Genomic DNA, 22,937 nt, shown 5'->3' with positions numbered 1-22,937 from the left:
ATAAAAGAATTATTATAATTGGTTACAATATCAATTATAACTCTTTTTAGCTGCTTGTTAATATAATATAATCTCTATCAGTTTAAGTATGCACAAGTATTGCTCACAGAAATAGTTGTGAAATATAATATCTATGAATATAATAGAACAGAAATAGAATATCTATGTATCACTTATGGAAATAATAGTGTGATGAATGTATTGTACTATATGTGAAAAGGCTTTTGTGTAACTAAAACCAGTGTAAGGCCATCCACTGATCAACCTGTCCAGGTGATAACCATGACACAAACCAGAGCAATTAGAGAGTACCATGTTAAATTTAGTTTAATTTAATACTAAATCCTTATCAGAGAATGTGAACCAGCAGGATGGAGACACGAGAAGAAATAAAACACATTGACCTGACAGCCAGGGTGTCATGCAGATGACCCTGAGTGTGAAGAAGTCAAACAAAGGAGTTCCCACAGCATCAGAAAGTCTGAAAGAATGTTTGAATAATGCATGAGACACATGAATATGCATGAGACACATGAATATGCATGCACCTCAGCACGTAACAGGATAAAGACACCACTGGCTGTACACACTGCAGTGTTCTTTGGCTGTTGGCCAGGAGCACCCCAGTACTGGAAATATTGTTCTTTTACCGTGTAAGAAATAGATTTGAAGAAAATTTTTAAACCTGATCAAAGGGTTTTCTATAGTATGTATTTGTATATAAATTTTAAAGTAAGAAGTATTAATTTAGAAATGTTACAGAATAGGAGAGTTACTGTTAAGAGAGAAATAGAAAGAAGTTTTAATGGACAGCCTTACAAAAAAAAATTAAATACTTTAGAAAAATAGAACTATGAAAGATACATTGTATTAAGACCCACAAAAAGTAATTTTGAATGATTAGCTTTAAAACATTTACAGGATGGTGGGGCCAAAACTGATAGGCCAAGAAATGCTTACAGTGTATTATAGAGTGTAATTAAGAAATATACACTGTAATATAATATAACATAGCATAACATAATAGGTACATTATATATACATATAATAATACACATATATTACATTCTATTACATTCTACTACATATATTATTATATATAGTAATAAATAGAATAGAATAGGACATAATATGTACATTATATGTACATATAATAATTCACATATATTATATATTATATTATATTATATTATATTATATTATATTATATTATGCAATTAATATAATATAATATAATATAATATATGTACATTATATATACATATAATAATAGTGTATTATAGAGTGTAATTAAGAAATATACACTATAATATAATATAACATAGCATAATATAATAGGCACATTATATATACATATAATAATGCACATATATTATTTATATTATATTATATTATATTATATTATATTATATTACATTACATTATATTATATTATGCAATTAATATAATATAATATATGTACATTATATATACATGTAATAATAGACATATATTATATATAATATATTACGTATATTATATTATATATATATTAAGTATATTATTTTATTATATATAGTAATTAATATAATAATATATATAGTAATTAATAGAATATGATTAATACAATATAGTATAATATGTATATTATAGTGTAATTAATACATAAATAGCTTCTGATTGTAATAGCGCGAATTATAACATTTGCATTATCTCACCTTTCAAACGAAACTAAAAATAGAATAAAACTTTTCAAAACGCCTCTGAGTAAAAAAAAAAAAAACCAAACCAAAACAACAACAAAAACCCCAAAAGCCTTTAATCCGACAAGCCGGATAATGTCTGTTATTACCATGTCATTGTTATTTCCCGTTCAAACCCGGGCCGGCGGAGCGCGGTGTGTCCCGCAGGCGGCGGCTCCGTGCCCTCGCTCCGTGCGGCTCCGCGCGTCGCCGCCGGGCCGCGCCCCGGGCGGGGCGGTGCGAGCGGGGCGGCCCCGCCGAGCTGCGGCCCGGGCGCGCACGGAGATGGCGGCACCGATGGCGATCGCGCTGCCGGGGCTGCGGGCACGGCTCGTCCTGCTGGGGCTGCTGGCGCTGCTGCCCCGCGGCGCACAGCCGAGCTGCTTCTGCCAGGTGGGCACGGGGGGCAGCGGGATGGGGCTGGGCTCGGGCTCGGTGGGCAGGTCGGGGTGCCCAGCGTGGGAAGGGAGTGGAGCTGCTGGGGACAGCGCGGAGGAGGGCTCGGAGATGCTCCGAGGGCTGCGGGAGCTTTCCTAGGTGGAAATGCTGTGAGAGCTGGGGGTGTTCATATGGAGAGGGCTCCAGGGAGAGCTCAGAGCCCCTGACAGGGCCTGAAGGGGCTCCAGGAGAGCTGCAGAGGGACTGGGGACAAGGGATGGAGGGACAGGAGCCAGGGAATGGCTCCCAGTGCCAGAGGGCAGGGATGGATGGGAGATTGGGAATTGGGAATTCCTGGCTGTGAGGGCAGTGAGGCCCTGGCACAGGGTGCCCAGAGCAGCTGTGGCTGCCCCTGGATCCTGGAAGTGTCCAAGGCCAGGCTGGACAGGGCTTGGAGCAAGCTGGGACTGTGGAAGGTGTCCCTGCCATGGCAGGGGGTGGGACTGGATGAGCTTTAAAGTCTTTCTAACCCAAACCATTCCAGGGTTCTGTGGTTCTCTTCCATGCCACCTTAACTGTATTCTCTCCCTGCTCCCATCAGTAGAGGGGAGTGGTCAACTTGTTGAGCATTTCTTCCCCAGCTACCCAGGTGCCTTTTTTTGAGACGTTTCAGGGATATCATTGTTATCTCTGGCAGCTGCTTCATCCCCTCTCCTGCCTTGCTGCTCTCCCAGCTCTGCTGTCCAGGATTCTCCTGCCAGCCTGCCCTGCCATGCCCAGGTGGGAGCTGGGCTGCTCTGCTCCCTAAAACTCCTCTGGGGTTAATTCCTCTTGTTGTGTGCCAGGGGTGTCACTGTGCACTCTGTGCAGCTTCTGTTGAGGTACAGAAATGAGGGATCTGGGTACGAAGCCTAGATTTAAGGAAGAGATCACTCTGCAGTTCCTTCTGACAGCGCTTTGCACAAGCAAAGTGGCTGCCCCTGGATCCCTGGAAGTGCCAGGTTCTTCTTCTGAACACATCTCTTCCATCCTACTCTGAGAGCAAATTAGTCCTTTAGTCATTCTGAGGAACCACAAAAAAAAAAAAAAGTTTCTGCTCTACACGACCTGCTTGTAAGAATATTGCATCTGATTTCTTAGAGTTATGATGTGACAGGTTGGACAGGGCTTGGAGCACCCTGGGACAGTGGAAGGTGTCCCTGCCCATGGCAGGGGGTGACATAAAATGGTTTTTGAGGTCCCTTGCAACCTGAATAATTCCTGTGATAAGCACATTTGTAAGATCAAGGAGTGAGGATGTCACAATGTCTATAGCCCCTTTTTTTGGTTGCCTTTAAAAACAGGAAGTTTTTGTAAATGCTACTCTTGCTGTATTAAATTTCTAGTCCTTAAACGTGGGTCAGGAATTGAGAGTGGAGAAAGAAAACAAATGGAATTACACTCTTGGCTTTGGCTTTGCCTTCTGGGGTGGCTCTTGACACTTTCAGCTTCCTGTGGAAATGGTAAATAAAAACTCTGCTGATAAAGAATTGAAAAACATGCCTTTAGATTCTGGATCTCTGCAGGGTTTTTCCTTGCAGCTTCCTGTAAGCAGGGAGGTTTGAATGTTGAGTCAGGAGTGTGGAATGGGATAAGGAGCTGTAGCCACTACCTGAACTGGCATTCTGGCATGGCAGTGACTGCCAGGCTCTTTTCCTTGGGCTGGAGGAGCTGGTGTGCTGCTCTGAGCACTGCTGGGTTGCTGCAGTGCACTTTGCATTCTGTGGAGCAGCCTGGTTTTCCCTACAAATGTTTAGGGCAGGGTTTTTTATTACCTTTAGGAAAAGGTGTCATATAGGGCAGCATTTCTCAGCCTTTGTAACCACCAACCCTTTTAAATCACACCTGAGGGCTGCCTCATCTTTTGGTTAAAAATAATCTGCTGATCCCCTTGGTCTGGTGGTTTTTATTTGCCACCAAAGAAAACACAGGGCCAGCCTTCAATGATCTGGTTTGCCCTCCTTTGTGTAGCTCCTTGAAGGCCTGGTACAGCTCTGGGTTCCTCCTGTGAACCATCTCCTGCTGTCTCATGAGGTGCAGAAGCCTCAGAGTGGGTGACTGGAAGAGCTCTGACTTGTCTGCCAGCCTGTGCTGGGACAGGTGACAAGGGCCACTTCTGGGAGTGCTGCTCCAGCAATATTCCAGGTGCTGACTTCAGCAGGCTGGGATTCTGGAATGGGTGTTGCTCTCCTGTGTGCCTGCACCCAGGGCAATGCCTCACCTGCTTTTTGTCACTGTTATTTTACCTCCCTTCCTTAGAGACCAAGCAGCCCTGAAACCTTTATTAGAAACATCCATCTCTTGCTACAAACACTGGTGTTTCAAATACTGCTTTCTTGCTTCCCAAGCTCTGATTAACATTCCAATATCAAAATCCCCTCAAATTTTAGAGGCAGCTCATCCCCCCCTCGAGATATTCCTATTTGCATCACAGCTTTAGTCAGCCATGGATGTCTCCTGTATATTCCTGGTAATTATTGTTCATTTGCTGTTTGCAGGCTGATGCAGCTGCATTAAGGATGTGCTGCAGGTGTTTGGCAGAGGGGATTTTGTGAAGGTTTCCTGTCTGCCAGAGGGCTGGTTGCCTTTGGGAAGGTTTCTGTGGGCAGGATGCTGTCATTAGGGGTGAGTCTGGCCATGGAGAGTTTCCTCCCTGGGCCCTGGGCAGGTTTTCAGGCTGTCCTTGTGTTCCTGTGGGATTGGTGTTCACTCAGCAGCCTCTGGGGCAGGGATTCATTCCTAGCACAGTTCCCATTTCTCTGGGAAAGGGGAACTCTTCTGTCTTCAGGAGGAGTGTCCAGGTGGAGAGAAGCAGATCTTGGAGGTACATTCTGCCTCTGTGCTCTGGTGAGATCCCTCCTGGAATAGTGTCCTGCTCTGTGCTCCTTGCAGACAGGAGGGACATGGAGCTGTTGGAGTCCAGAGGAGGCCACCAAGATGATCAGAGCAGCTCTCCTGTGAGGAAAGGCTGGGAGAGCTGGGATTGTTCAGCCTGGAAAAGAAAAGACTTCAGGGTGGCCTGATTGTGACCTTCTTGTACCTGAAGGGAGATGACAGGAAAGATGGCGAGAGAGGATGCACAAGGGATGGAGGAACAGGACACAGGGAATGGCTTCCCATTGCCAGAGGGCAGGGATGGATGGGAGATTGGGAATTGAGAATTCCTGATGTGAGGGTGGGCAGGCCCTGGCACAGGTGCCCAGAGCAGCTGTGGCTGCCCCTGGATCCCTGGAAGTGTCCTAGGCCAGGTTGGACAGGGCTTGGAGCAGCCTGAGATGATGGAAGGTGTCCCTGCCATGGGAGGGTGTGGAATTAAATGGTCTTTAGGCTCCCTTCCATCCCAAACCATTCTGGGATGCTGTGACAGCCCTTCAGGCCCTGGTTTGACCCCATCCTGAGGCTCCTATGTGAGATTTGCTGCTGTGTGAGTTCTGGGAAACCTGGTCCTTGTTTTCTGGGCAGAAGATGGGGACAGAGCACCTGGAGTGGCAGATGAAGCTTCCAGGGCAGGTGCAGGAGTGGCTGTGCCCAGCTGGCTGCCAGCAACCTGCTCCAAGTGCACTGGAAAAGATGAAATAATTTCATAGAATCTGGAATGGACCCACAAGGATCATGGAAGTCCACTCCTTTGTGCCAGGAAACTTCTGCTGAGGGAGCAGGGAAGGCATCTGCTCACCATCAGCCTGGGACTTGTCCAGGGGAGCAGGCACTGCCAGGGAAGTTGGTACAGGCTAAACCCAACCCCTCAGCCTCTGTGACATTCCCTTCCCTGTGCCCTGTTGTGGCTGTGGTGGGAGATGCAGGGAAAGTTCTCCTTTTTTCCTTCCTGGCTGTGGTGGAAGATGCAGGAAAAGTTCTCCTTTCCTGCCTGGCTGTGGTGGGAGATGCAGGAAAAGTTCTCCTTTCCAGCCTGGCTGTGGTGGGAGATGCAGGGAAAGTTCTCCTTCTTTCCTGCCTGGCTGTGGTGGGAGATGCAGGGAAAAGTTCTCCTTCTTTCCTGCCTGGCTGTGCTGTGGGAGATGCAGGGAAAAGTTCTCCTTCTTTCCAGTCTGGCTGTGCTGTGGGACACAACGAGAAGAAATCCCAAAATCCACTGCTCAGGGGATGTTCCTGTGACACTCAGGGCAGCAGAAGGAGATGGGAAGAGCAGCATGGAGGAGGAGGAGGCTGAAGCAGAGGCCAAACCCAGGGATTGCACAGTCCCTGCTGTTGGTATTCCCAGCACACGAGGTGGAGGTTGGATTTTGGGGTTGTGGCACCTCACCCTGGAGCTCACTCAGCACCCAGAGCCACTCCTGCTGCTCTGTCCCACTGGGACAGCCCAGCCCAGCCCAGCCCTGCCCCTCAGCCTCCTGCCAGCTTCTCACACCCAGGGCAGGTGGAGCAAACCCCTCAGCTGGGTGATTCACGGTGCCAGCAGGCTCATGGCACATGTTGGGGGCTGGATCCATCCCTGGTTTATCTCAAACAGCTGCTCTCCTTGGCACAGGCTGAGGATGTAGGTAAATATTTTGTTTGTGGGGTGGGAGGAAGTGTTTTGAGGTACCACCCACTGCAGGGCACGTTTGACACAGAGCTCAGCAGCTCTGGCACCAGGAGGGGAATTCCCAAACCAAGGGAGGGCTGAAAAATGGGTTCTGAGGGGGTCATGGAGCAAGAGGGAACCTCTGAAATGAGGACAGGTCCTGCCAAATGCTCTGGCACTGCCACTGCCCTGAGTGTTGCAGTGGCTCAGCTTCAAGCTGTTTGCTGGGGCATCACTGGGGCTTTCACCAGGGCTCTGAGGAGCCTCAGCTCTTGGTGCTGCTTCTCTTCTGTACTCCTTTGGCTGTAGGTTGTGCACACACAGCCTGGGGAAATTGCCCATTTTTACCCATTCTGACTGAAATCCTGGAAGGAAGAAAGGTTGAGCAGATGTGGAGTTTTCCCAGCACCTTTCCCTTTGCCCCTTGCCCCCACAGGTGTGTTCAGGGTGACCCTGAGGCTGATCCCACCAATAAACTGGGGTTTGGAGTGCTCCAAAGCACAATCCCCATCCAGTCCTAAGGATTTGGGATCATCTGCAGTGCTTCCTGGTGGGGTAGAGCACAGACAACTTGTGGAAAAATACTACAGTGATCTTATCCATTAATGCATTTATTTCCAGCTCCTCTTGCACTGCTGTCCTGTTTTCTGACATCTTTTCCTACTACTAGAAGAGGACAAAGTGGGGTTACAAGACTGCAGCTGAAGCCTCAAGCTCAGATCTTTCAGTGTATAACTTTCATGTAATTTCAGTCAAGAATCTTTCTTGTGTGCAGTTCCATGCAGTGTTCAGCCTGCAAACTGATTTATTTAATTGCCCTGCAGGGTATGCCAACCAAATAAAATTAAGTCCACATGAGCTGCTGTCATCTCTTTTGGCTTGACAAGAAAAAAAGTGATGTTAGTTTTTCATCTCTGGATTATATTCAGGATGAGGTTGGTCTGGCTTTGAATTTGGACATAACAAAACCAGACCTGGCCCAAATGGTGCTGCCAGAGGGGTTTGGTGGGAACTCCAATGTTCCCACTTTTACAGGGATGTCATTCCTTTGGATACAGAGAGCAGCTGAAGATTATCCCCAAATCTTTTTTTAGGTTACTTTTAGACCCAACCTTTAAGCTTCCTGCCTTGAAGGATATCAAGATTTCAGGAAATAAAAATGTGGTTGGTTAGTGCCTGTGGTTTGTTGTTTTGATGTGTTTTCTTAAATGTATATATAAATTTGCAACAGCTTTAAATTGGGTAACTGGATTAGCAAATTGCTGCTGTTTGTTTTTACAAGGGTGATTCAGGTGAGTGGAAATCTTAAATCACTGTTAATCTTCATTACTGTGCAAAATGCAGGACAGAATTCAGTAAATGTGTGATGGTGACACACTGAGCTGCAGTGTAAACACTGAAAATATGAGTGAGCCTCCAAATCATGCTGCCTCAACAAAACAGAGTTGTTCCAGTGGGGTGGGGAATTCTGGCTATTTTTTCCCCCACCTCCCCATTTCATGTGACTCTGTGCTCCATTTCTGCATCCTCCTCTCAGCTCCATTTCCATGGTGGTAAATATAATTTTATTTAAGTTGTTGTGTAGCTCTTGTTGAGTTGTGAGGAGCAGCTGAGGGAGCTGGGCAGGGGCTGAGCCTGGAGCAAAGGAGGCTCAGGGGGCCCTTGTGGCTCTGCACAGCTCCTGCCAGGAGGGCACAGCTGGGGGGGTCGGGCTCTGCTCCAGGGAACAGGGACAGGAGCAGAGGGAACGGCCCCACATTGTAACAGAGGAGGTTTAAATTGGATATTGGGGAAATTTCCTTCATGGAAAGGGTTGTCCAGCTCTGGCACAGCTGCCCAGGGCAGTGGTGGAGTGCCCATCCCTGGAGGGATTGAAAATCTCTCTGGATGTGGCAGCTGGGGAATGGTCAGTGCTGGGGGAGTGGTTGAACTCAGTGATCTTTTCCATCCTGAATGATTCCAGGATTCTCTGATTTCCCCAAGGACTCGCTGGGGGTGTGGGGGAAGCAAAACTACTTCTGTGTTGAGCAACTTTGTAATCTGCCAGTAATGGATGTGTCAGGAAACCACAGCTGAATTTGTGCTACTTCTTTCTTTGTTTGGTGTTTTATTTTTCCTCCTTCAGGGCTTGCACAAAGCCTGTTGAGTTGTTCAGGATGATGCAAGAAGGATCCATCAGATGTAGAACAGATGTTTTTGTGCCGAATGGCTCTCTGAGGCCAGCAGAGGGACTGCTGCACTTAATCACAGAGTCATGGAATGCTCTGGGTGGGAAGGGACCTTAAAGCTCATCCCATTCCACCCCTGCCATGGCAGGGACACTTCCACCATCCCAGGCTGCTCCAAGCCCTGTCCAGCCTGGCCTTGGACACTTCCAGGGATCCAGGGGCAGCCACAGCTGCTCTGGGCACCCTGTGCCAGGGCCTGCCCACCCTCACATCAGGAATTGTTCCTAAAATCCATCCATCCATCCATCCATCCATCCATCCATCCATCCATCCATCCATCCATCCCTGCCCTCAGGCACTGGGAGCCATTCCCACTCCATCCCTTGTGAATCCTCTCCCTGTGTTTCCTGTCAGCTCCCTCCGGCTCTGGGGGCTGCACTTGGCTCAGCCTGGAGCCTTCTCTGCCCCAGGTGAGCACCCCAGCTCCTGTCAGCCCTTCCTGACAGCAGCAGAGAGAGCTGCTCCATCCTCTGCTCACACTCATGGGGGTCTCCCCAAACCACACCAGACTAAACCAGACCAGACTGAACCAAACCAGACCAAACCAGACCAGACCAGACCAGACCAGACTGAACCAAACCAGACCAGACTGAACCAAACCAAACCAAACCAAACCAAACCAAACCAAACCAAACCAAACCAAACCAAACCAAACCAAACCACACCAAATCAAACCAAACCAAACCAAACCAAACCAAACCAAACCAGACCAGACCAAACCAAACCACACCAAATCAAACCAAACCAAACCAAACCAAACCAAACCAAACCAAACCAAACCAAACCAAACCAAACCAACCCAACCCACACCAAACCAAACCAAACCAAACCAAACCAAACCAAACCAAACCAAACCAAACCAAACCAACCCACACCAAATCAAACCAAACCAAACCAAACCAAACCAAACCAAACCAAACCAAACCAAACCAAACCACACCAAGCCAAACAACACCAAACCAAAGCTGATGAACCACAAGGACTCTCTTTGGGGCTGGCATTGAGGCATTGTTGCCCAGCTGGTGCCACAGACAAACTGCAGCTCTAGCTCCCTGTTATCCTCCAGGAGTGGCTTCCTGAGCTCATCCAGGAGGGCCCTGAGCTGGCAGCCTGTGGCTCTCAGCAGCCATGTCCATTCTGCTTAAACTTAACTTGGCTTGCTGGGAAAAGGAAAGAAAATGATGAATTGTTTTATTCTCTGCAGTGTTAAAAAGTCCTGGCTGAGTTGCTTATATTTGTTATATGTTTAGTTGTTTATATTTAGTTGTTATATTTGATTTCTTAGTTTTGATGTTGTTGATTGTGATATCATTGTTTTTCTCTCCCCCAGGTTACTGGTTATTTAGATGACTGCACCTGTGATGTAGAAACCATCGATGCCTTCAACAACTACAAACTTTTTCCTAGACTGAATGAACTCCTGCAAAGTGACTATTTTAGATACTACAAGGTCATTTTCTCTTGCAAGAATTGTATTTATTTGTGTGTCTTTTTTTTTTTTTAATTTCCTATGAACTTACTGCTGATCTTTTCAAAATCAGACACCTGCATTTTAACCCTGATCTTTTAAGGGTGCAGTCAGTCAGTTGGAGCCTTCTGTTATGAGGAGAATGTCAATAAGATGCAATGTACTTTTAAGAGGATTTCAAAGATACTTTCTTATCCATTTTTGCCTCTTATGCAACACATTAATGAGAGGACTTCCTTTGGTGAGCTGTGATTTAAAGATGCTGATGAGCAGTGATCCATAATGAGAGGATTTCACATGGAAAACCTGCATTAGTTCCAGGCCCTCAGGTTCATTGATGGCTGTTGCTGTCAGACATTCCATATTGGATTGGATTCCATGAGGTGGATTCTGCTCCCATTCAGTCAGATTCCCGTTATGCCCCTCTCTTCCAAACCCACCAAATCTTGTTAAATGATGATTGTTTTGGAAGAATGGTGCTTGGTACCAACTCATGAAAGAGAAAAATTTGGATTTCTTAAAGAAGCTCATGTCCTTTCTCTTTCCAGGGTTGGGATTTGTGACAGAATGACTGAGATTGGTCTGAATGAAGCCTTGAATCCTGGAATTCCAGAATGGTTTCATCCAGTCCCACCCCCTGCCATGGCAGGGACACTTCCACTGTCCCAGGCTGCTCCAAGCCCTGTCCAGCCTGGCCTTGGGCACTGCCAGGGATCCAGGGGCAGCCACAGCTGCTCTGGCAATTCCAGCCCAGCCAGGAATTCCCAATATCCAACCTAAATCTCCCCTTTATATCTTAAAGCCATTCCCTGGCTCCTGTCCCTCCATCCCTTGTCCCCAGTCCCTCTCCAGCTCTCCTGGAGCCCCTTCAGGCCCCTACAGGGGCTCTGAGCTCTCCCTGGAGCCTTCTCCTCTCCAGGGGAACATTCCCAGCTCTCCCAGCCTGGCTCCAGAGCAGAGGGAGCTCTGGCCCTTAGAACATTTTGGAATTATGGAAATGTGTGTGTGGGAAAGCCCCAGCAGAAAGACCCAAGCAAGGATTAAAAGGATTTAAACCTGTGCTGATAACAAGGTTGTGAGTGATGTTGTCAGTCTGGGTCACCAGGGAGTTGCTGGTTGGAACAAACAAGTGCAGAACTTGGGTTTCTCTTGGAAAAATGGGGAGTGGAAGGTTGGCTTGGCTGCAGGGGGAGATGTGTTACTGATGGGTGATGTGTTATTTGCAGGTAAACCTACAGAAACCTTGTCCCTTTTGGGAGGACAACAGTCACTGTGGGATGAGAGACTGTGCTGTTCAGCCCTGCCCCTCTGTAAGTACCAAATCCATTCTTTTACCTTTTTTTTAAAATTTATTTAACTTTTGCAGGGCAAGAGGAAACAGCAGACAAGTGACTGAATCTTTATTCTACTTATAGCAAAACTGGGGCTCTGATGGATCTTTCATGGGTGCAGCAGCACTGGTGGCCATAACAAAGGCCAAAATCTTAAATTCTGTAATAATACTAATTCAAGTTTCAAGGCAGATTTTAACAGCTGACCCTCTGCAAACAGCCAAAAACTTCTCCTGGTCTTTTTAGATTTTTTTTTTTTCAATTAGTCAGTTTTTAGGGCAAATCCATTCTTGATTTTGTGTTAATTGACAGAATTTGTTGCCCATGAGCTGCTCTGTGGTTTAATTTTGGCTAATGAATTTGTCTCAGAGCTTTCCAGGCCTGTTGTAGGAGAATTGGTTCTTTGAGCATCCCATTTCCAAGGGCACTCCTGTCCCTGTATCCTGTATCCAAAAACAAAAGGGTTTTGTCCCCTCAGCTGTAAGAAAACACCCTGACTGCAGATGCCTGCCCAAAACCAGGGGGTGAGAAGGTGAGGGAGTCACAGCTTGGTGGCTGGTGGCCCCTTGGGGACATTTCATGTTTTGGTGTTGACAGCCAGCACAGACTGTCTTACTCCCTCACTCTTGGGTTCTAAAATGGAATGATGAATTTTTTTTTTTTTTTACACCTCAAAATAACCCTAAATGTTGTTTAAATACTTTTTCTTCCTTAAAATAAAATCTATTTTTGGTAGTGATTATGAGTAATGTGATGGAGTTCTGTTACAATTACCTAAGTTTTAGCTGAAAGTTGTTCTAATTTTAAGAACTGACTGTCCCTGCTGTTCTTAATTATTTTTATTTAGGTCCATTTCATCCTGAAATCAATAAAAATAACTCCTATTGCTTAATTTTTCTTTTTACCATCACGGTATTTGCTCCTGTAGAAATGGTTCTATTGCCTTCCTACTCCTGGAGAAAATGAAAATTGAGGAGAATTTTGGGGCTGGTTGTGTGGGGCTGACATTCCATGATGGAATCAGGTGGAATCATGATGGATCAGAGGGAAGTTTGGAATGTCTTGAGTCAGGGGCTGGTAGATGAAAAATATGAGGAGGCACCTGGGCTCCTTCCAGGAAGGGGATGCCAGACCTGGCTTCCCCAAATTCCTGCTTGGATAAGCAAAGCAGAACCTGATGTAGCACCTGAGGGAGGCCTCAGACCTTTGGAGAAGAGGAATCTTGCAAAAAAAAAAAAAAAGAAAAAAACATCAAAATAAACAACTAGGAATGTTTCTTCTCCTTGGTCTGGGGAGGAGTGAGGAGTTGGATGTGCTGCAAGCTGGGCTGAATGTTGTGGTCACCTTGCCACCTCTGGCAGCTGTGGTGACACCCCAGACCTTTCCCAGAGATGGGGCTGAGAGGTCTCACCAGCCCCACAGGTGGCACTTGCTTTGTTTTGTCTTTCAGGATGAAGTCCCCGATGGAATCAGAGCTGGAAGTTACAAGGTGGGTGTGGCTGAGCACAAAAGGATGAGGGGGGTTTGTTTTGTGGTCCAGTTTTGTGCCACAGAAGTGCCAAGGTTGGAAAAGACCTGGAAGGTCACGGAGCCCAGCTGTCACTGCACCAGCCCCGTGTCCCCAAGTACCACATCCACGTGGGTTTTGATCCCTTCCAGGGATGGGAACTGCCCCACCAACCTGGGCAGCTCCTTCTAATGCCTGGCAACCCTTTCCAGGAAGGAATTTTCCCAAATATCCAATCCAAACCTGCCCTGGCCCAGCCTGAGGCCGTTCCCTCTGCTCCTGTCCCTGTTCCCCCCGGCTGTGCCCTCCTGGCAGGAGCTGTGCAGAGCCACAAGGGCCCCCTGAGCCTCCTTTGCTCCAGGCTGAGCCTCTCCTGGTGCTCCAGAGCCTTCCCCAGCTCCATTCCCTTCCCTGGATCCTCTCCAGGCCCTCAAAGTCTTTTTGTGTCGTGAGGAACCGAAATCTGCCCCCAGGCTTTGAGCATGGCTCAGTAAATGTCAGGATGTTCTTTAGGCTTGAATTTTTACTCTCTTCAAGTGCTTGGAGAGCACAGAGCCTGTGGGGTGGCTGTACTGGGGCCAGGTGTTCTGCCATCTCTCCAGGAGTTGGTGTCACCAGGCACACAAAGCTCCCAAGGCAGTGCCAGGGCTGCCCCGAGTCCCTGCAAGACTCATCAGCATTGCACAAACCTTTGGGACATCCTGTGCAAACACAGGGGGGGCTAAATCATGAAAGGCTTTCTGGGGCTTAACCTGTGTTAATAGTGCACTGAAGGCTAACTTAAAACAGAAAAAAAAAATTATTTTTTGATCCTCATCCCTCCCCACCCCTTTGCTTTCCAACCCAGTATTCAGAAGAAGCCAACAGCCTCGCTGAGGAGTGTGAGGAAGCCAAGAGGCTCGGAGCTGTTGATGATTCTTTGAGGTTTGACTTCTTTTGCCATAATCCTTCCTTGTCCTGAAGGAAAGCTGGGCTCAGAGCCCTCTCTGAGAGGTTTTCCCCACGCTTTTTGCAGCAAGGAAACACGGCAGGCAGTGCTGCAGTGGGCACAGCACGACGACTCCTCGGACAGCTTCTGTGAGGCTGATGGTATGGGCACCTGGCAGGGATGGCAGGGCTGCCATGGGATTTGAGCACTTCTGCAGAGCTTTAAATCATGGAATGGTTTGGGTTGGAACCTTAAAGCCCATCTTACTCCACTCCCTACCATGGCAGGGACACCTTCCACTATCCCAGGGTGCCCTGACCAGCCTGGTCTTGGGCACTGCCAGGGATCCAGGGGCAGCCACAGCTGCTCTGGGCACCCTGTGCCAGGGGCTGCCCACCCTCACATCAGGAATTCCTTCCCAATCTCCCACCCATCCCTGCCCTCTGGCAGTGGGAAGCCATTCTCTGTGTCCTGTCCCTACAATTCCTGAGTGAGAGCTCCTCTCCCACTTCCTGTAGCCTGTACAGATCCTGGAATGTTGCTGTGAGGGCTCTACACAACCTCCTCTTCTCCAGCCTGAACAGCCCCAATTCCAGGCCAAAGTGTAATATTTCATCTAAACAGCATTTCTGCTCCTTTCCACCCCCCTGACCTCAGTAATTTGAAAATAATACACCAATATTTCTGAAAAAGCTTCCTTGCTGCTCAGGGCCTTGCTGTGTCCAGCAAGGTGGGGCAGAGGTGGCTGGATCAGCTTTGGAAAATACCATTTTCCCTGAGAAAATCCTTGTCCCTGAGGCAGCTGTGCTCCACAGACATCCATTCTCCTGATGCTGAGTACGTGGATCTGCTCCTGAACCCAGAACGCTACACTGGCTACAAGGGCCCCGATGCCTGGAAGATTTGGAACAGCATTTATGAAGAAAACTGCTTCAAGTAGGTGCTTTGGGGGACCAGTTCCACAAACCTGAGGGTGCTGGATTGTGCAGAGGGGCAGAATTGAATCCTCATCCTCCTCTTTGCTCCAGTGCCTGTGCAGGGTGGGATGCACCAGGGACAAGTCATGTGGCTGGCCAAAGAAGAGAATTGAGTTTTCCTGCCTGTTTTTTCTAAAAAAAAAAAGGAGAAAACACCACCAAACCCCCACAGAAACCCACATTTTGCTCTATCCTTTCCCTTCCTGAGCAAGTTAAAGCATGGAAGAGGATTTTAGATCCCCTCAGGCTGTTTGAAGTAGCTACTTCTGCTCTGCTCTGTTTGTGCACACCAGAGACAGTAACTTATTTACATCTCTTATTTAAATTATTTTTTTTCCTCCTCCTAGGCCTCAGAATGTAAAAAGACCTTTGGCATCTGGCAGAGGTGAGTCATGTATTTATCTCACTAAGTGGGTTAGTAGTGAACTGATCCCAGCTCCAGGAGCAGTAAATGTTCCCTGGGCTCCTTCTCCTGCTGGATCAGAAATATCTTGGAGCTCTTGACCAAGTGTAGAATTTTGTGGCACCTGGAAGTGGGTTTTCCTAGCATCCATTGTGGAAAAGGAATGTCTGATCTTCCAGTCCTGGAAAATGGTGAGTTTTGGAGGGGCTGGGAGCAGGACTGACCCCTGAGCTCTCCTTGGCTCCCTGGTGTCTGAATTTGGCAGTGCCAAAGCACCTGTGATGGGTGGAAATGAGAACCTGGCTGGATCCTCCATGGAACCACCCAGAGAGCAGCTCTGCCCTGGAGCCAAGGCCAGGCAGTGTCAGTGAAAGCAGGGAAGGGGTTTGGGAGCAAGAGATCATCATCAACCTCCAGCAGCACCCTCTGCCACCAGCTCCTCATTTCCCCCTCAGTCATGGAGCTGTTCATCCCCTCCTGTCACCCTGGTGGAAGGGGTGGCTCTTCTCCTGCTGAAGAACATGTGCAATGTCCCTGGAAATGTCAGCTTTTACTTCCTTTGCAAATATTGATCCCTCCTGCACTGCTCAGGTTACTCAGCACTGCTCTCATCCGGTGTCCTCAGAGCTGCACTTGGGGTTTCTGTGTTCAGAACATCTCCAAACCTCCCTGGAGAGGATCCTTCTCTTGTCAGAGCAGTGCTTGTACTCTGGAGCCTAATTTTGGTTGTGTGTAATGTTTTTATTCTCTTTTTCTCTCTCTCCCTCCACCACTTGTGCTTTTTTCCCCCAGGAGATGATGGAGGTGAGTGGCACTGTTTGTTTTTACTGCTAACAGAAACAAGTGGGGTGTCCTTATCCTGCTGTCACAGGCTGTGCATCAGATAATGCACCTGGTTAGCAAAATCATTCATCAGGCAAAGCAGGAACTGCAGGCATGGCATCATAGGAAATCCTGAGTGGGATCACAAGGATCAGAGTCCAGCTGCTGGCCCTGCACAGACCCCCCAAAAATCCCACCCTGGGAGTGGTGTCCAAACAGTCCTGGCAGCCCTGGGGTTGTTCCCATTCCCTGGGAGCCTGGGCAGTGCCCAGCACCCTCTGGGGGAGGAACCTTTCCCTGATATCCAACCCAAACCTGCCCTGGCCCAGCTCCAGCCCTTCTCTGGGTCCTGTCCCTGCTCAGCAGAGTGGAGATCCCTGTGAGCTCCCTGTCCCAGCCCATCCTCATGTGAAGGGTTTGAAAAGTCCAGCAGCACTTTTTTAACAGCACAAGTCCAGTCTGAAGGCAGTCACTCAAGTGTGAGCAGCCTTTGGGAACAGGAATTGTTCTGTGTTTTTTCAGTGCTCATTACTGGGAAAGCTTTGAACAGATTCATAATCCCGAATTGCCATTATCTGGAGCAGTGAGAGAGGGGTGCCCAACTCCCTCAGGCCCTGGGAAGGGCTGTTCCCTGCAGTTCTCCATTCTCCACAGCATTTTCCTGTCTCCAGACCTTCCCCAAATCCTGATCTCCAGATCCCTTCCCTGCACAGAGCAGGGACAGTGAAACCCTGACTTGTGGCATTCTGCACGCTCGGTTGCACTCTGTGGTTTTTTGGTTGGTTGGTTTGTTTGTTTTATAAAAATATCCCTCTCCCCACTGTGGCCAGAAGAGGAAAGCAATCCCTGATCCCTGTTTTTCCCTGTTGTGCCCCCCCAGCCCCCTGGGGAAAGCCCACGTGCTGTTTGAGCTGCTGCTGTGCCGTGTTAGAGAAGCATCACTCACAAGGGTGGGCAGGAAAACTCTTTTCATGCTCTTTTCATGCTCCTTTCCCAATTTCTGCAAATTGGAGTGGGCTGAGGGTCCTCTGGGGCCAGCCTGGAGGTGGATTCAGGGCATCAGGCTTGGGCTGTTCCCTCACTGATGTGTTTTCATTTCTTTCCAGGGCACACATTTTACAAGTGGCTCAAAGGTAATCCTTGCTCTCAACGTGGTTGCTCCTCCTGGGATGGACAGGAAATGGGCAATGCTGGGATTAGTGGCCACTCTCAGTGGGATTAGATTCCTACCTCACAATCCAGTGAGTGCTTTCAGTGCCTTAAACTGCCCTTTTCTTTGCAGGGGTCTGTGTGGAGAAAAGAGCTTTCTACAGGCTCATCTCTGGTCTGCACGCCAGCATCAACATCCACCTGAGTGCCAGGTACCTCCTGCAAGGTAAATCCTGCTTCCTGCCCCAGCTCTCCTGCCCCACTCCTCACTGACACCTCCCTGCCTCTGCCAGGTGCTGCTTGGAGCCTGCTTGTGCTCTTCCAGCAGCCAGCTGGTGTAACAGGGTTAGGGATGCAGTTGCCTCATGCTTCTGGGTCTGACAGCATGTTCTGTACCAGCCCTTCCAGCAAACATTCCCTCTGTTCTTCCTCCAAGGTTATTTTGGAGTGAGTTTCTATTGGGTGAACAAACAAATAATTAGCTATTAGTAGAAAGATAGGAATAAAATACTAATTCTAAAAGTTAATTGAACAAAATAACTTTAAAAGACCTTAAACCTTTGTGTCTTGTAACTTTTTAGTACTTTTTTCTTTGTACACTAAGTCTAGTATGTAAACAACATGCTAAACTATTGATAAGAGAAAAAATAAAATTGATAAGAGAAAAAATAAACCACAACCTAACCTGTAACTTTTTAGTACCTTTCTCTTTCTACATTAAGTCTAGTATGTAAACAACATACTAAACTATTGATAAGAGAAAAAATAAAATTGATAAGAGAAAAAATAAACAACCTAACCTGTAACTTTTTAGTACCTTTCTCTTTCTACATTAAGTCTAGCATGTAAACAACATACTAAACTATTGATAAGAGAAAAAATAACAACCTAACCTGTAACTTTTTAGTTAAAAAATAAACAACAAGCTAACCTGTAACTTTTTAGTACCTCTCTCTTTGTACACTAAGTCAAGTGTATAAAGAACATACTAAACTATTGATAAGAGAAAAAATAAACAACAACCTAAAGACCAAAAATACAAAAAGTCCCATTTGTCTTTCAGTTCTACACAGAACTTTTTAGGGATCTCCCCATCAAAAGAACCCTTGGGGGGGTCCCACAAAACCCCTGCACCTCTGATGCCTTTGGGGTTTGTTTCTGTCTCAGATTCGTGGTCGGAGAAGAAATGGGGCCCCAACGTGACGGAGTTCCAGCAGAGGTTTGATGAAGTTCTTACCAATGGGGAAGGGCCCAGAAGACTCAAAAACCTCTATTTTCTGTACCTGATTGAGCTGAGGGCCCTGTCCAAAGTGCTGCCCTTCTTTGAGCGCCCTGGGTTCCAGCTGTACACCGGCAATGAGAGCCAGGATGCAGAGATCAAACACCTGCTGCTGGAAATTCTCCATCTGGCCAAGTAATTGCACTCAGTGCCTGGGGACAGTGGCTCTGCCACCATCCCTGTGTGCTTAACCTGCCATGTGAAGCTCCTAGAAAGGCAGCTCTGGCTTCTTCCTGGAGTCATTTGTGCAGTAGGATCACAGAAACATGGAGTGGTTTGGGTTGGAAAAGAGCTTTTTAAAGGTCATCTAGCCCAGCCCCTTGCCATGAGCAGGGACATGGAACCAGTAGTGAAGTTTTGCTGGGAACACATTAATAATATCTGTATGGAAATTGCAGAATTTGGGTAATTAGTCCCACAGTTTAATTAGTCCCATGGTTTAATAGCCTTGGCTGCATTTTGGATTTAGCAGAATTGAATTTAATAACTGCCTACGTGTTAGCCCTAAAATTGGCTACCTGTGTGACTCATCTGTGGGATACCAGGCCTGGCTTCATGTTTGCAACAAAAAAAACCATCCTAAATATCTTGGTAACAGAGGTTTGAGCTGTTGGATGGAGTTTGGAGTAAAAGGAATAGAAGATACTGGAACCAGACAGAAATGGCTGTCTCCTAAAGTGATCAGTGTTTGATTTATCTCATCACCCTCCTGTGCTTCTGTCTGTCAGCACTGAAATTGCTGAAAAAGTCTCCAAGATGAGATGCCAGCTCAAATTGGAAGAGAAAATACAATCAAATACAAATTGGAATGCAATCAATACAAATTTGAAGAGAAAATAAAATCCCAGGGTGGTTTGGGTTGGAAGGGACCTTAAATCATCTCATTCCACTCCTTGGGAGTGGATGTCAGATTAAAACACCTCTGGGGATGTCCAGTGGCTCCCACCTGTGTTTATGCCCACCCCTGACTGCAGCCATACATCCAAGGAGGGCAGAAATCAAAATCTCAGCATTCCCTTCCAGGTCCTTCCCGCTGCATTTCGATGAAAACTCCTTCTTTGCAGGGAATAAAAAGGAAGCTGCCAAACTAAAGGTAATTCCTGCCAAGGACCCCACTGCAGGAGGCTTTTCCTACCTCAGTCCCACTGAATTCCAGGATTAATTCAGATTAATACCTGGAAGGAGCCCTAATTAGTGCACAACCATGAATGTCTTTTCCCCCCAGGAGGAATTTAGGCTGCACTTTAAGAACATTTCCAAGATCATGGACTGTGTTGGCTGCTTCAAGTGTCGGCTCTGGGGGAAGCTGCAGGTGAGATTTGTCAGCAATATTTGGGAGCTCTGGGGCTGGGATGGGCCCTTGGATCCCAAGCAGGTCCTGGATAGGGCTCAGGGCTGCTGATTGCTCAGCTGTGCAGGGAGCAGCTGATGGGAGCCTGCTCAGCCTGGGAAGCTGGGGTGAGCCAGGAGAGGGGAGGGCTGCAGTGGAATCCTCCTGGCCTGTCCAGAGGATGCTGCCCAGGGAGGTTGGAATGCTGCTGTTCAAGGATCCTCTTTGATCCCTGCACAGACACAGGGCTTGGGCACAGCACTGAAGATCCTCTTCTCAGAGAACCTCATCGAGAAGATTCCTGAGAGTGGCCCTTCCTATGGGTTCCAGCTGACCAGACAAGAAATTGTGGCCTTATTTAATGCCTTTGGAAGGTGAGTTTGAGACTTTCCCCTCTGTTTTTGCATGAACTGCTCTGTACATCCAGTTTGAGCTCTAATTTCAGGCAGTTCCCAGCAGTTTTGGGGGAGACTCTTGCTCTGGTCATAGTCTGGTACCAGGTGTTGGTATGGAGTACAACAGTTGGAATGGTTTAAAATATTCTTCATACACTGCATTTCTGTAAGGAATTCAAAGGAGCATTTATGCTAAGATACAAAGAATGTAATCATTTTTAAAGGACTGTGTGACTGTTTTTGGAGCATTGTCCCAGGCAAGGGCTGCTGTCCTTAAGCCTCTCCCCCAGTTCATGATGGCATTTTTAACTGGACTCCATCAGTCCAGCCTCTCTGGATGAGGAGTTTTGGTCAGAAAAGGAGGATAATGAGGCCTTTGGGAGGGGATTTCAGGACACTCTGGTTATGCATGAGCTCTTTGTGATGTTGAGAGCCCAGGAGTTTCTGGCAAAGAGGATTTTCCAAGGATGAGTTCCTTAACATCCTATTCCCCTGTGATTCCCAGTGTTTGCTTTAAAAAGAGGCAGGGGAGCAGTGAAGGGCCTGGTTGTAACCTCAACCTAATTTAGCTGGAATTCCAAATCTTCTCTTCCCAAGAGCTGCTTGAAGCTGTGCTGGATGCAGCCCCTTTCTCCCAGAATTTAAATAATTCACTACATGAATGTTGCTGTAACATTTCCCTTCTGCTTTCCTTGCACACAGGGTTTCAACCAGCGTGAAAGAACTGGAAAACTTTAGGAATCTCTTACAAAACATGAGATGAATTCAGTGGAGAAAGAGAGATTTGAGGACAAAAACCATCATTGCACCCCTCTGACTTAAACCATGGAAACCACTTGCTGGGCCTCCTGTCCCATGATTGTCTGTAACCTGCTGAGGAGATATTTTATACAAGGGAAAAAAAAAAAGCTATTTTTTTGGTATAAAAATGGGGACTATATGTAAATTTTATTTTATATATTGGAAGATCATTTGGAATAACTCTTTTTGAAATATTGCTGTGCTGTTTGAAGATGGATCAGACCCATGGCCTTACCTTTGGAAGCTGGAGGTGGGGCAAGAACTGTGCCATTGAATAAATTTGGGGGAAATTCCTTGTCTGCTCCATCATTCCAAGCAGCCCCTCACTCACAGTGTGCCTACACCAACTTCTGCTGCATGAAAAAACAACTTCAAGGCATTGTAGGAGCTGCTGCTGTCCCAAGGTGGAGTCCTCTTCTTCAGAATTCCTCTTCTTTTAGGAACAGGCAGTTCCTGGTGCTCCTTCCAGCCCTGGTTGCACCATCCAACAGGGAGAAAGGACAGGTTTGGGTGTGGGCAGTGCTGTTGGAAAACAGCCCCTTCCAAGCCTGGATCTGTGTGCAAACCCCTCTGCTTTCCACCCTGGAATGTGGGGAGGGCAGCAGAAGCAGCCTGGGCTCCAGCTGAGCTGCTGCTCTGTGGCTCAAGGCTGTGTGGGTGTGGAAGAAGCTGGGGAAGGAATAAAGGAAGCTCCAGGTCTGGAGGTGCTGCTGGGTTTGGGGGAGGCAGTCCTGGAGAGGACAGAGCACAGCCCCTGGCCAGAAGTGTCTCCTGGGACAGTGGTTTGAGCACACTGCACCTCAAGAGGTGGAGACACAGACTCAGGCAGAGCCTCCCTGAGCTGGGAGGGGTCCACGAGGGTCACAGAGTGCCCAGCCCAGCTCCTGGCCCTGCCCAGACCCCAGCACTCCCACCCTGGGCACCCCTGGGGCTGTGCCCATTCCCTGGGCAGTGCCAGCACCTCAGGGGGAAGAACCTTTCCCTGATTTACACCCAAACCTGTCCTGGCACAGCTCCAGCTGTTCCCTCAGGGCTGCAGCCAGAGAAACACCAGAGGATAAAAGAAACCCCCCTGTGCCACCCCCAGAGCCCATCCCAGAGCCATTGGATGTGCCAGGTGCTGGCAGGGCACAGGGGATCACAGGGCCACACCTGGAGCTGGCTGGGTCACCCTGGGAGCCATCCCAGCACAGAAAGTCCTTTTTTTGTTGTTGTTTTTTTAATTTATTTCAACAGAGTAGTGCTTGGTTACAGTTTAGTGAAGAACAAATAGGTACATTCATTGGCCACAGCTCCTGGGGCAGCAGCTGCTGCCCACCTGCAAAGCCAGAACACTGTTAAACCATACCAAAAAAAAAAAAAAACCAAAAACAAAAACCAGAAACAAAACAACCCCACAAAAAAAAAAAAAAAAAACAAAAAAAACCAAAAGAAAGTTTAATGAAAGGCAACTATGCATTAAAAAAGTCCTTGTAACTTCTGAGCTATAAATGACTTCAGTAAAACACAGGACCAGCCCCAGCAGGAGCTGTCAGTCCAGACAGAGGAGAAAACCCAAACTTGGCCACTCGCTCAGGGGCCCATCAGCAACGAGGCTCACTGCCCTGACCTGCCCTCCCCAAAACCCAGGAAGATCATAGTGTGGCTGTGTGCTTC

General features: G+C 47.5%; 1 protein-coding gene across 1 annotated transcript; it reads left to right on the top strand.

Moving 5' to 3' along the window:
• Positions 1–1,885: 1,885 nt before the first annotated feature.
• ERO1A (endoplasmic reticulum oxidoreductase 1 alpha) lies at positions 1,886–21,574 on the top strand. Its single transcript, XM_071426102.1, has 16 exons — positions 1,886–2,114; positions 10,222–10,341; positions 11,586–11,669; positions 13,141–13,179; positions 14,045–14,121; positions 14,213–14,286; positions 14,941–15,061; positions 15,450–15,487; positions 16,298–16,309; positions 17,434–17,460; positions 17,610–17,702; positions 18,644–18,890; positions 19,779–19,848; positions 19,981–20,067; positions 20,326–20,459; positions 21,183–21,574. The coding sequence occupies exons 1-16, from the start codon at positions 2,007–2,009 to the stop codon at positions 21,241–21,243; spliced, it is 1,392 nt and encodes a 463-aa protein (XP_071282203.1). The 5' UTR covers positions 1,886–2,006; the 3' UTR covers positions 21,244–21,574.
• The last annotated feature ends 1,363 nt before the right edge of the window (positions 21,575–22,937 follow it).

This window comes from Agelaius tricolor, unplaced genomic scaffold (genome assembly GCF_023055355.1).
Source record: "Agelaius tricolor isolate 1412-34295 unplaced genomic scaffold, bAgeTri1.0.p SCAF_5, whole genome shotgun sequence".
NCBI lineage: Eukaryota > Metazoa > Chordata > Aves > Passeriformes > Icteridae > Agelaius > Agelaius tricolor.
This window is presented reverse-complemented; position numbering and strand designations above follow the sequence as displayed.

Bases quoted from the DNA above. Each gene is read 5' to 3' on its own strand.
- ERO1A (XM_071426102.1), top strand. From the start codon at position 2,007: ATGGCGGCACCGATGGCGATCGCGCTGCCGGGGCTGCGGGCACGGCTC. The intron at 14,287-14,940 runs GTATGGGCACCT...TGTGCTCCACAG, and splicing joins CAGCTTCTGTGAGGCTGATG to ACATCCATTCTCCTGATGCT. The intron at 15,062-15,449 runs GTAGGTGCTTTG...TCCTCCTCCTAG, and splicing joins TATGAAGAAAACTGCTTCAA to GCCTCAGAATGTAAAAAGAC.